The following is a 14,289-nucleotide window of genomic DNA, read 5'->3' as shown; positions in this document are numbered from 1 at the left end:
TGGGGGAAACACACACTGATTCAATATCAGGTCAGTTTGTGGTCATCTAATCAGGGGTGCGTATTTATCAGCAGTTCAACATGTCTGTGTTTCCCGAAACCATCGTTCTAATGAACATTCACAAACAGCATTGCAAAGTTGTGTGTTTGGAGCGACAGATCTCGGCCTGTGGTTAGAAGCAGAGTTTTGTTTTCATGACATGTGGACTCAATAAATCCTTATCTTGAGCCAAATAAGCAAACTGACATTCAGTACAATCTGTATCTTTTATTTAGAAAACATACAAATGTCATTTAGTTTGTCAAGAGATTTAAAGTGTCGTTTCTGAAGAGTGCGCGTGTGTGAACGAGCTCTAGAGCGTAAGAATGAGCCTATGAGTGAATCTGGAAATAAAGCAAAATAACTGAGAGAAATGAGAAATAGTCCTCAGATGACATGGCTGTAATTTATAGCGAAAAGTCTAGCATTAAATCGATCTAAAACGAATCATTAAAAGAAATTATTACTTCACTAAGTTCGTGACGTCATAAACCAACGTGGTTGAACGACAACTTTGCGACACGGTTTCGGGAAACAGTCGTGACTAGCTTGTTGATTTCTTCATGGATGCATCGCACTACGGTAGTGAAGCAGCGAGTTACGGCGTTGTTCGGGAAACAACCCCAGATTAGCCCAAGTCAGTCTCAGAGGTATGCCGTGTTCATAACTTGATGGACATTTATTCATTCCTCTCCAAACCAACTTCATCGAACAATCAAACTGGATGCAAATTATGAGAAAATTACAGTGCGGAATTCAGCTCTGCATTTTTCAAGGTTGAGATGAATTTGGCGTCACTTCAACTCTGGAAATCAAAGATGTCGGTCATTTATATGAGCAGGCCAATGAATTTTTTTCTGTGCACTTCTGGGAAAAACCAACACCCAACAGCTATATTAGTGGCTTTACAAAAAAGAACAGATTAAGAACAGCAGTGCCCAAAAATTCATGTAGTTGAGGACATAAACAGACCATTACCTTTTAACTTTAACAGTTTTAACAGCTGTACAAACAACATATGCAATAGTACCTGTCCCAAATCCCGCTCTCAGCCTTCACTTACTGTTAGGTCATAGAGCACTACAAGGAGGAACTCGTGAGTACACTTCTGAATCATAAAATGCCAACTGGGACGTCCAAAAGTCTCATGGGCCTTGTCTCAAATAGCATCATGTGCACTTGTGGTCCTGTGCGCACCTGTTAAGTCCACAAGACTGTAGGGTGTCCGTCCCATTTGTCATTTTATGTTTCAGAAGGATGTCCGCGGGCGATATGCACACTTTTGCCGAGTCCACAATGAATCGAGCTCCGCTGCAGACTCTACCCGACAGTCAAAGCTCCAAGAAAGTGTGGACTCAGAGGAGGTTTTGTGAAGGATTAGGGTTCCTTTTGGGACATGGACTTCATGAAAGGCCACATCCAGAGCACTTTATGGGACAGGGCCTTCAAGTCACAAGCCTAAGCCTAAGAAGTGTGCTTAATTGTATTGGATGTGCACTTACTTCAAAAGTATATATATATAAAAAAAAAACTGTACCCGCAGATAATAGATTAATGAAATAAATAATGGCACTTAAGTGCACTTAAAGAGTGATGATATTTAATACACTTAAGTATTTTTTTAAAGAAATGCACCTTGTAATAATGTCAAAAAATTGCTAAATACTTTTTAAATCATTGTTTTAATAATCTTTTGTGTTGACTAACATACTAAAGCATACTGGATTATAATTTTAACTGTAATGTGTAATTAGATATTACGTTTAAAGTTAATGTAATAAATTGCAACTTCTTCATTTGAAATGTGTAATTACACATTTATATAAAGTCCCCCTGTAGTCAATAATCGTATCCCGTAAAACTCATCTTTGATCACCAAAATGACTTATTTAAACGTTTTTTTCCTTGAAAATAAATTTCGTTATGCCTTTGAATAGCTTGAATGTAACTTTAAACCCTTTCCTCATTTAGTATATGTGGTTCTATGAATATGCAAATGAGCCCCGCCTCCACTCACTCACTCAGCTCAGAGATCCACTCGTTGACGATCACACGTTGATCTGATTGGCTACAAGAATCACTGCAGTTTTACAGAGAAAATACTCAGCAATGGTGTTGACTTATGAATGTACACATGGTTTGACTTAAAGCAGATTAAAAACACCACATAGACACATAAACAACATTAAAAGCTGGATTTTCACCACAGAGGGACTTTAAAGTTTGTTAGTACATTCAGCAGTACACTTTAACCATAATTATGAAATTAAAGTGCCCCATTATGCTATTTTTAAAGTTTCCTAATGTTGTTTTGGAGTCTCCTACAGCAGGTTTACATGCATTAAAAAAAAAAAGTTTAATTTTTCTCATAAAATACATTTGCATACACCACATTTTCAATGATTCTCAAACGACTCGTCAGATGAATCAATCTCTCTAAATCCCTCCTTTCCGCATACAGCGCGTGTCGAAAACAAAAACGCCCATTGCCATAACAACGTCAGCTGTCCTGAAGCTTCCTACACTGTAAACTAAACACAGAAATGAACAATGACGTCGATTTTACCATATCAATGCGAGCGCGAGTCCAATGATGAAACACTGGAAGAACTAATCATTCAAGCCGAACCTCCATCACAAGGACGACTCGAGCAGGACGTTTCAGTGATACACTACTCAGTTTGAGGGACATTATGAAATGTTGCAACTGTAATTCCTCACCATCAGCATTAACAAGTGCATGTCCATCAACAAACCGATTATTTTACTTGTACATTTTACATTTTAAATGTTTCATCTGACGTCACAACGAAACGGCTCATGACTCGTTTGAAAAACGAATCATTTCATTGACTCAGAGTCGACTCTTACATTTGAAAGACATTAACTTTATATACAGTGCACTTTCAGATTTAAAACTTTGCAGTATGTTTTCATTCACTCAGAGCTATGTTACACACTACATGAAAGGTCATTTTCAAAAATCCATAATAGGGGCACTTTAAATAAATAAATGTACTTAAGTCCTATTTAAGTGGGTCAAAATTGCATTTAATATATATGTATTGCATTTAATACCATTTTCGGTAACACTTTATAATAACTGCATGCTATTAATCATAAGTTAAGCATTACTTAACAGTTAATTCATCATTTATAAAGCATTAATAGACATTAATAAGCAGTTTATAAATACAGCTATAAATGCTTTATTCTTTATAAGCATATCTATAATGTGTTTAATAATTGTATTTTCATACTTTATTAATGATCAATTTATCATTTCTAAATGAAGTATAGCATTATTTACAAACCAGTTACATTATTTACAAACTAGGTGTTGTCATTGATTAATAAGATCACTTAGAAAGTGTAAGTAAATGTAGTAAACGCAGGTAGTTATAAAGCATTTAGTAGTGGTCAGTTAACTATTTTGTGAGCTCATCTAAAGTGAGGACTATTTATGCCTTGTAAAGCATTTATAAAGGAGATTTAAAGACTCAGTTATCTTCTAAACAGAAAAAGGAAACACACACACACAGTGATACAGAACATACACATATTTAATGGTCTTTAAATCTCCTTTATAAATGCTTTACAAGGCATAACTAGTCCTCACTTTAGATGAGCTCACAAAATAGTGAACTGACCTCTACTAAATGCTTTATAACTACCTGCATTAACCATGAATTACAGTAGAAATACATGTTAATAAAGCATTTTTTAACACACTAAGTAACTATTACTACATGTCTAAATAATAATATGTATTTAAACAGTTTAATTTACTTCTACTTTCTAAGTGATCTTATGAACCACTGACAACTCCTAAATAACCGGTTTGTAAATCCGCAATACTTCATTTAGAAATGATAAATTGATCATTAATAAAGTGTGAAAATACAATTATTAAACACATTATAGATATGCTTATAAATCAAGAACAAAGCATTTATAACTGTATTTATAAACTGCTTATTAATGTCTATTAATGCTTTATAAATGACGAATTAACTGTTTACTAATGCTTAACTAATGATTAATAGCGTGCAGTTATTATAAAGTGTTACCCAATTTGCATTTAATAACATGCAATTAAGTGTTTGAAAACATTACACTAAAGTATATTATTTCCGTATTAAGTGCTCTTTTATAAAAGTATGCTGAAGTGCACTTCTCTTCCTGAAGCCTCAGCGATGGCTTACCTTGTCGAGTCGGCAGTGGCCGGGATGCAGTCGGCACAGGAGGTCTAACTGGAGAAACTGGCTGTCTGTTAACCGAGGGCCGGCTGGTTTGCGTACGGACAACAGCTGTAAACAATTAGATTGAATTAAACACACCTCCACAACTGTGCGTTAATAAATAACTTTATGAGAAACGCTGTCACTCACACGTGTTCACTCTGGCCGGCTGGTTGTATGAGGCGGCGTTCCCAGGACGAACACTGGAAGGCTGAGGTCTGGCGTTTGTGGTTTGAGAGACGCCACCAGTTGACAGGTTTGGATTCGGTTGAGTTATGGTGATAACCGAACCGGTCTGTGGACCAGCGTTAGGTTTCTGTGGTCTCGTAGACTGAGAGATGGAAGGTTGTTGGACTCTGATGGTTTGCGTGTTGGTCGATTGTTGGATTCTGGTTGACTGTGAGCTTGTTGAGTGCGTCCTGGAGATTTCAGGTTGGGATACTATGACCTGTGTGGATGTACGAGCATTTTCAGAGACCAAGGGCGGCCCGCCGGTGTCAAGCACCTCGGCTAGTCTTTGGTTAAACTTGACTGCCGAAGCCGAATAATGGTAACCCGGTCCAGCAGGACAGATCTCTTTGAAGGCAGCTGTGAACACAAGGTTACGTGCTGAAAGCCTGTAAAAGTCTAATGCAGTTAAAGTTTCTTAAAGGAGTAGTTCACTTCAGAATTAAAATTCCTGATAATTGACTCTCCCCCACGTCATCCAAGATGTTCATGTCTTTCTTTCTTCAGTCGAAAAGAAATGAAGGTTTTTGAGGAAAACATTCCAGGATTTTTCTCCATATAGTGACTTTAATGATTATTAACGGGTTGAAGGTCCAAATGTGAGTTTCAGTTGAGCTTCAAAGTCTCGACACGATCCCAGCCGAGGAATAAGAGTCTTTTCTAGACAAACCAGCGGCCATTAAAAAATAAATAAAAATAAACCGCAAATGCTCATCTTGAACTAGCTGTGATGCGCCACACATTACGTAATCACGTTGAAAGGTCACAGGGGACGTAGGCGGAAGTACAAAGTACCGAGTGTTTACAAAGCCAACGTGCAAAGACTAAATCAAACGCCCTTTACAATAAATAAATAAAAGGTAAAACACCGATGTTGGACGATTTTGAAGTTGGAGGAGAATTTTTTCACCCTACTCTACATTTACTGCCCATGTCAGGTCACGCCTGACCTTTCCAACATGATTACGTAATGCGTGAAGTCGTGGACGTGCAAGACGAGCATTTGTGGTTAAAAGGTATATACATTTTTATTTTTATTTGTTAGAAAATGAGTGATGGTTTGTCTAGATAAGACTCTTATTCCTCGGCTGGGATCGTGTCGACACTTTGAAGCTGCACTGAAACTCACATTTGGACCTTCAACCCGTCGATAATCATTGAAATCCGTCATATGGAGGAAAATCCTGGAATGTTTTCCTCAAAATCAAAAAACCTTCATTTCTTTTCGACTGAAGAAAGAAAGACATGAATACCTTGGATGACGTGGGGGTGAGTAAATTATGAGGAAATTTAAATTCTGAAGTGAACTAATCCATTCCATCGAGCCAGCAACAGGAAGGGTCAACCGGGACAACGTTAGAACCGCAACTTGTGGTATTTAAACGAAGACAGACAAATTACACAGTAAATTTCATCTCCTTTGATATTCCTCCAGTCATTTTCAAAGAAATATTGCTGGTGGTGTGGGTGGGACGGGGTCCTTGAGGAACATTTGGACTCTTCGTGTTAAAACCAAATCATGTTGTTTCAATATTCTGTACTAACACATAATGTTCTCAGTGCTGTCCCTCCATCCTTCTTCCTACTATTTGCCCAAACTTATGCATTAAAGATGTTAATTCCAATGTAGTTGTTTGAAAAGACAAGTGCATTCTTTGAATGCCTGAAAAGTCTCTTACCTGAGCCGAAGAAAGGGCATAACTGACACTTCTTCCCCCAGGCCTTTCCCACTCGACTGCAGCAGCAGATCTGTTTGGTGATGTTCCTCAGGATGGGAAGAGAACAGGAGCCCTGGTTCAGGATCCGGAAACACTGGTCCTTCTCCTCCGAGATCACCTTCTGCGCTATGAGGGGAAAAACAGAGCAGAATATAATTACGTAGGGACACAGGTAGGGATAGGAATCTAAACATGCAACAGATCGTACATGCAGATATTAATGCATTCATTTATAATCATAAATGCTTCTTGAAGTGGTCTTTTAAAGGGTTAGTTCGCCCAACAATGAACATTCTGTCATTAATTACTCACCCTCATGTCGTTCCAAACCTGTATGACTTTGTTTTTCTCTGTGGAGCACAAAAGCAGGAGTTAAGAGGAATGTTCACGCTGCTCTTTTCCATACAATGAAAGCATAAAGATATAAAACAAATCTGTCTATATATGACTCACACTGTACATCTGAAGCCATACCCCAGTGAAAAAGAAGTTCACTTGAGCACATTTAAAAAAAAGAGTAGTTATTAGTTTCTCTTGCATTATTATTAATTAAGAGTGCTTTTTTGGCCCACTTAAGTTGAACTTCAGTACATCTTTATACGCGACTTCATAATTACTTAATAAGTGTACTTTACTGCATTTTTATTGTTACACCTTAAAAAGCACTTAAAATGAAAACTTTTAATGTGACATTATTACTAACTGCACTTTTTAAAAGTGTACTTAAGTGTGTTAGAGGGTATCTGTCGCCAAAATGCAACCTAGGGTCTTTTTGTTAATCTACCCGAGGCAAACTTTTGTTTAAAAGCATAATTAGAATGGAAACGCCACTTTTAAGTTTGACCGTATTTTCATCTTCGGTCAAATTGCCTTGTGAATGGGAGTGCTTGGGGCACGACTATGATAGCATCAAAAATCACTATTTTTAAAACACTACGAAGGCTCGACACAACATGAAACTTTGCTCTCAGTGTCACCAGGGGCTCTACACATGAACTCGAGCTTTGAGAACATTGTTTGTGTACACAGAGTTTACTAAAAAGAAAGATTTTGAACAACTCACTGTTGCTGTGTCCGCCGGCATTTTGACAGTCAAAAACAGTCGATCTCCGAATGCGAATGAACTGACTCAGAATTTTTGTATTGTTTCTTATATGAGCATCCTTTTTCAAATACAATGTCAATTTTGATTTTCACTAACGACAAAACAACAAATTATCCGTGAATTTATATGGAACTAAGCTTTAGGAGCTTTCCATCTTTACTCTCCTCCCTGTTACGTTGCATTCGGAGGTCGACTATTTTTGACTGTCAAAATACCGGCGGACACACAGCTACAGTGAGTTGTTCAAAACCTTTCTTTTTAGTAAACTCTGTGTACACAAACACTGTTCTCAATGCTGGAGTTCATGTGTAGAGCCCCTGGTGACACTTCCAGCACAGTTTCATGTTGTGTCGAGCCTTCTTAGTGTTTTAAAAATAGCGATTTTTGATGCTATCATAGTCGTACCCCAAGCACTCCCATTCACAAGGCAATTTGACCGAGAACGAAAATACGGTCAAACTTAAAAGTGCCGTTTCCATCCTAATTATGCTTTTAAATGAAAGTTTGACTCGGGTAGATTAACAAAAAGACCCTAGGTTGCATTTTGGTGACAGTTATCCTTTAAGAAACAGTCATGCAAGTGTTATATAGTGTGAGTAACATTTTAGAATTCAAGACATAATTCACTGAAATCTTGCTTCTAAACCAAAAAAAAAACCCCAAAAAAAACAATGCCAACATTTTTATTGTAAAATGTTTTTTTGCCTGCTCATCACAGAAAGTTATTGTATGGCTTAGAATTTAGCGCACAACTTAAAACTGTTAATCACTGTACTTTCATTGTATGGGAAAAGAGCAGCTCGGACGTTCTGCAAAACATCTCCTTTTGTGTTCCACGGAAGAAAGGAAGGTCGTACGGGGTTGGAATGATGTGAGTAAATGATTCTTTTGGGAACAATTCCTTCAAGTTGGTTGCGTTTGTCATGGACGTCATACTTACGCAAATAGCTTAACACAACAGCCCCAAGGAAATAAATATTTCTGCTACTCATTCTACATTGACATCATTCTTTACACTTATGGCGCTTTGATTGGTTCAGCAGCACAAACAAAGTTTAAAGTAGAGCCAGGCATACAATAATCAGCCACAGAGCCACTGGAAATGACACACAGATCAGCTTGAGCAAATCACTGCACAATGTAGTACATATAACGTACACAGCAGGCATTGGTACACTTACCTGACTGACAAACATGCTCAGAATCTCAAGAAGGCTTGACAAGATTCAGACAAGAAGAAAACTTGATTAAAATAGAGTCGTAGATTTTCCCAGATGCAAAAACTCAGGCAGAAAGAGGCAGCTCCCAGTCGATGGGAAAACACCAGAAAACACGGAGCGATCAGTCAGGATAGGCCTCGATTTAAGGATGCATATGCATGGAGCCGACAGGCATCTCTCAAGCAGTGCCAAGTATTCCTGCTGGAATAGACAGAACCACAGCCACACACAGCCAAAGCCTTCACTCATGTGCATTCACTTTGTAGTGTGGATTTGAAACTCATGATGTGTTAGTATTGGCCTGTGTATGACTGAGGGCTGTAGCTGTGTGTGGCATGGCTGTCCTCCTCTCGTGTCCGACAGTCCCGTACTTACAGATGCAGATCCCATGAGAGGCGTCCAGTAAGTAGCCCTCTTTGCAGACACAACTGTAGCTCCCTCGGGTGTTTACACAGTTCCCGTTTTCACAGAAACCCGGCTGCAAACACTCGTTAATATCTACACCAGAGGAGGAAACATGACTGTCATAACCTGATGTGTTGGTGTGTGTGTGTGTGTGTGTGTGTGTCAATACCCTTGTGAAAAAGAAGTGTGCTGAATGTGAACTTGTAGTTTACTTCAAGGGCCCTATTTTAACGATCTGAAACGCAAGTATCAAGCGCGGAAGCCCAAGTAACTTTGTGGGCAGATCTCGGGATAAATGACTCTTGCGCCCGACGCAAATCTAAAATGTGTTGGTCTGAAGTAGCTTCATTACTCATAGGTGTGGTTTGGGCGTAACGTGAAATAAACCAATCAGAGTGTCATCTCACATTCCCTTTAAGAGCAGGAGCGCTTGTTCCATGGCGGTTTGCTATTATAACGGCGGATTTGCCAGGAGCGGTTCACAGCCGAGGAGACCGACGTTCTCGTCAGGGCCGTAAAACACAGAGAAGTGACATTGAGGATGGAGAAACACACCCAAATTAGCTTCGGTTAAACAGGCGTATAAAAATTTGGGTAAATGTGTAAGCTAGATTTATGCCTATTTTTTCCCCATCTTCATGGACACAACAATGATTTCCCTCGTGTGGAATATTTTTCCTTTTTATACATCGTTTTTAATGTATGGTTTTCTAAAAATGAAAACTGCTGCGTCTGTGTGTAGATGAGAGAAGCAAAGTGCATGGGTGTTGTGCACACGCTACATTAAATATGGCCAAGCATGCGCCCTTAAAATAGCATATGAATAACATGCGCAACGCGCCACTGACTTTAGACTAGGTTTTTCCTGGTCTGTGGCGGAATTGTTTTCTGAAACTGCAAAATAGCACCAGGGAACGTTTGCGCCGGAACACGCCTCCTCTTTTCGCTGAACCGCCCCCGGGAGCGCAAGTTCATTCCCTAGTTTACCGACGTGCGTCTGTGGAGGGAAAAGTCCGCTGTGCGCGGGTGCAAAATAGGAATGATACATGCGTCGGTGTAAAAAGTAAATTGCACTGGGTGCAAGATAGGGCCCAAGTCTTAAAAGTATATTTGAAAAAAAAAAAAGTTAATAGAACATTAAGAAAATAAAAGGCCACTTCAGTGCACTTAAAGAGAGCACACTTTCATTAATATGATTTTAACACACCTAGAGCACTTTGTAATAATGAAAACAAAGTATTATTTTTAAGTATATTTTAAATCATTATGTTTTAATAATCTTTTGTCGTGCTTTAAAGAAGTACACTTATTGTGATGTGTTGACAAACATACTAAAGCACAGGTAAAATACTTGATTATTCGAATTTTTGTAGTGTATTATTTCATAGTAAATGTAAAGTTAGCATTTTTTTTAAATGTTCTAAATTGCAACTTCATTATTGTAAATGTGTAATTACAAATTTATTGAAATATAAGTCCTACTTAAGCGGGTCAAAAAAAGATGCCTTAAGTTCTACTAATAGCATTAAATATACATTTAAACTTTTATACATTTTAATCTAATTGTAAATACATGTAATTAAGTGTCCAAAAATTATCCAAAAACATTAAATTCAGTTCACACTCAGTTTGTACATTTGGCAATACAGTTTAAAGACAATAGAAGTAATTATGTAATTACAAATTAAGATTCTACTTAAGTGGGTTAAAATAGCCAACTGCAACTAACTGGATTTACTATAAATTTAAACTGTAATACATGAAAATAACATGCATTTAAGTGTATGAAAACATTACATTCAGTTCACACTTGAGTATATTCTTTTAAAGTGCATTATTTACGTAAATGTAAATGTATGTTAAAGTGTACTTGTTTTCCACAAGGGTTTGTTTGTCAGACCATGTTAGCCATTGACCAGCGGCTCTTATTTGATCAATATCTGGTTGGTGTAGGGATAAAAGACATGTATTTTTACTGAAGAAGCACCAAATGTCCAGACAAACAGGCAGACTGGACGAGTTTCGATGGGTTGCTGACGTGTAAAAGTGCAGCTTAGTTTTAATAAAAGGTCTTTTCCTGAAAGTTACAGTGTATTGTCATTGAGTTCTTATCTGAAAAGATCAAGAAATATGTTTTTCCTCATGATTCATCCACTTTTAACACTGAAAAAATTAACTTTTTGTAAGGATACCTTGTATTGTGTTGTTCAATGTTAGAAATACAGCAACCATTAATGTAACGTAATCTGTGGTTTGAAGAAGCAGGAGAGGAGATGTAGAGAAAGAGAGATACGTAACAAATCTGGAGTTGTCATCATTGACCCTGTGACCACCTCCAGCTATGTCTTGATAAATTGATTTCACAGTGTGTTTATCAAACCATCTGGAGTGCCGTTACGGTCAGGATAAAGATTGGAAAACAATGCCGTAGCTTCTCCTCGGGGGACGCTGGTCTCTGGATCTCACAGATATCGACAAATGGTGAAAGTTTCATTCCATCGTAATTACTAGCATGTGAGATTATTTGGAGTACGCAAGTAATTCAGATGGATGGATGGATGGATGGATGGATGAAAGATAGATGATAGATAGATAGATAGATAGATAGATAGATAGATAGATAGATAGATAGATAGATAGATAGATAGATAGATAGATAGATAGATAGATAATGGATGATGGATGATGGATGATGGATAGATAGATAGATAGATAGATAGATAATGGATGATGGATGATGGATGATGGATAGATAGATAGATAGATAGATAGATAGATAGATAGATAGATAGATAGATAGATAGATAGATAGATAGATAGATAGATAGATAGATAGATAGATAGATAGATAGATAGATAGATAGATAGATAGATAGATAGATAATGGATGATGGATGATGGATAGATAGATAGATAGATAGATAGATAGATAGATAGATAGATAGATAGATAGATAGATAGATAGATAGATGGATGATAGATAGATAGATAGATAGATGTCTGTAAATCAGTCAACACACGAGCGAGAGTGAGAAGCGGATCTGCTTCAGTTTCAGTATTTAGACAAAGCTAGACATGAACACAGCAACCGTCAGAAACTCTTTAGTGCCGGAAGTATTCGACTGACCTCTGAATGAAGGAAGGCAGAGTGAAGTGTGTGTTTGCATGTTCCTAAAATGTGTTTAAGATAACGGTGAACGCTAGGATGGATCTAGAACTCTTACCCACACACTGAGTCCCGTTGAGCCGCTCGAAGCCTTTCGGGCAGATGCCCTGTCCGTTCACTGTGTTTCCTGAGGAGAAAACAACACACTGATCTCTAGCCTGACAACATCTGTCAAACTGCAGGCAATAATGCTGACAAGCATTTATGGCAAACTAAAATATGCTTTATTTCCATTTCTACTGTAGCTTTTCAAATAGATAGATAGATGTTTTTTCACAAGGGAAGGCATGTTCCCTGATCAGTGTTTTATTTTATGTTATATCTTTCACAACAAATCCTTCCAGCAGCTCAGGAATACTTTCCACAGTTCTTCACAGAGAGGAAAATGACTATTTGTCCCTGTGAGGTTTAATATTTGTGGCTCTATGGGGGAGCCGACGATCCCCAAGGATGGCTCTATTGTTCCAGTCATTATTCTGCACTGGGTAAATGATTATGTAACATTATCAACCACTCAGGGTCGTCAAGAAGTTATGAAAATATATCCTTGGCAAATGTTTCTCAGTACAAAGAACGACAGCAAAGCCCAAAAACCCTGTTAAAAACAACACAGCATTTAAGAATAATGTCTTCCAAACAAAAGTTCAATATTGTCATATTTATTGTGTTTACTTGTTTAGCTATTAAACCGTGTAAGGTCTGAGGAGGATGTCACATTTATTTTGTGGGGAAAAGTGGTGCAATTTAATATAATCATAAATAATTTTTTTAATGAATTTTTGGTACGAAACTTGGTAAAGATTTTATCACTTGCTATATGAACACACAAAACAAGTAAAAATCATGGACATGATTCAAAAAGGTTAAATGGTCCTGAAAATGAATAAAAAATGAGCGCATTAGAAATGATTGGGAGACGAATTTCATCTATTGTAAAATGTGGCGCTGCGCACAAACAAAGTCTTCCTGAAAGTTACTTTTTCGAGATATCAGGCTCAAATTTGGAACAAAACTTGTCTAGATTTATGGCTTTGATTTTCTCACAGTTTGAGTAAAACATGTTTTGGAAAATACGTTTCATTTAAAAATTTAAATAGTTTTTTTTTTGTGCATTTTTCATAAAAAAAAGCAATAATCTTTCCAGTGTTTTGTTTAAAAAGAGACCAAACTGAAGTCTGTGCTCCAAAGCTTTCAAGATTTACCACAATTTAAGTTGGAAATTTCCTTTTCAGGTCTATGCTCAAAAAGTGATTAACAGGTATTATATGGATCATAACTATTCCATAAATATTTATGTACCATATTTCAATATATATTTATATATTTATTTATATGTAAAATGCAGTACCATAAAATCCCTTAAAAATACAATATATATATATAAAAAAACATAATCGAACTAAAATAAAGCCCATTCATTTCATTGAAATAAAATGTAGAATTGTTGTTATGCTAATTTTGCTATGCATACAGTAGTCTTTCCTTTACTATGTTTACACGTACCATTATGATGTAATTATAATGAGATTTCGGCAATATTGCAATTAAAGTTTAACTCGTGTAATACGTAGATTAAATGCTCATAATCGTAGCAGCCATAACTGTAGTAAAACATGCCGTACGCCGATTTTAATCACAATAAACAGGCATTTAAACACTTTAATGGCATCTATTCTACTCTGACCAAAGTGTGCATGTGCATATTTCTTTTGCTGTTGAAGAAACTGAGTTCATGTTGATAAGACATGAATATAATGCAGTACACTAATGCTCGAAAACATTGAAATGGTGACTTTTTTAGGGTTGTCAGAAACCCCATATAGTTATAATATGCCCTGTTATTGAGGTCACAGTATGCATGTTTTGAATATGCATTAATATCTCAATAATAGTGTATTATGTCATTTTTATGTCACTATATTTAATAAATGATAGTGGTGCTGAAGTCATCTTCTATTAAAAGACATGAAAGCAAAGGACGTAGCATTCATCAAGACGACGAGGAATGTGAGTATGCTGTAATGTTTAGCCAGCCGGCTGATCGAGCGCTGATGGCGACACCTTGACTGTTGCAATAATAATAATAATAATAATATAGTAGCAGGACTTAAATGAGCCGTCTGCCAAACAACTCTCTAAGCTATATTTATCTCATGAAGTCATGCGG

The 14,289-nt window shown here is 37.1% G+C and overlaps 1 protein-coding gene across 1 annotated transcript in view; it reads right to left on the bottom strand.

Annotated features, from left to right (window-relative positions):
* LOC311290447 (latent-transforming growth factor beta-binding protein 4-like) overlaps positions 1-14,289 on the bottom strand; it is a 61,479-nt gene that overhangs the window by 27,751 nt on the left and 19,439 nt on the right. Inside the window, 5 exon segments of the mRNA XM_084408922.1 lie at positions 4,245-4,349; positions 4,431-4,868; positions 6,188-6,352; positions 8,927-9,049; positions 12,181-12,249. Of these exon segments, the coding sequence (XP_084265048.1) occupies positions 4,245-4,349; positions 4,431-4,868; positions 6,188-6,352; positions 8,927-9,049; positions 12,181-12,249 (900 nt within the window).

The sequence above is a fragment of the Rutilus rutilus genome (assembly GCF_951802725.1).
Source record: "Rutilus rutilus genome assembly, chromosome: 5".
NCBI lineage: Eukaryota > Metazoa > Chordata > Actinopteri > Cypriniformes > Leuciscidae > Rutilus > Rutilus rutilus.
The sequence above is the reverse complement of the archived record's forward strand: the minus strand, read 5'-3'. Positions and strand labels throughout refer to the sequence as shown.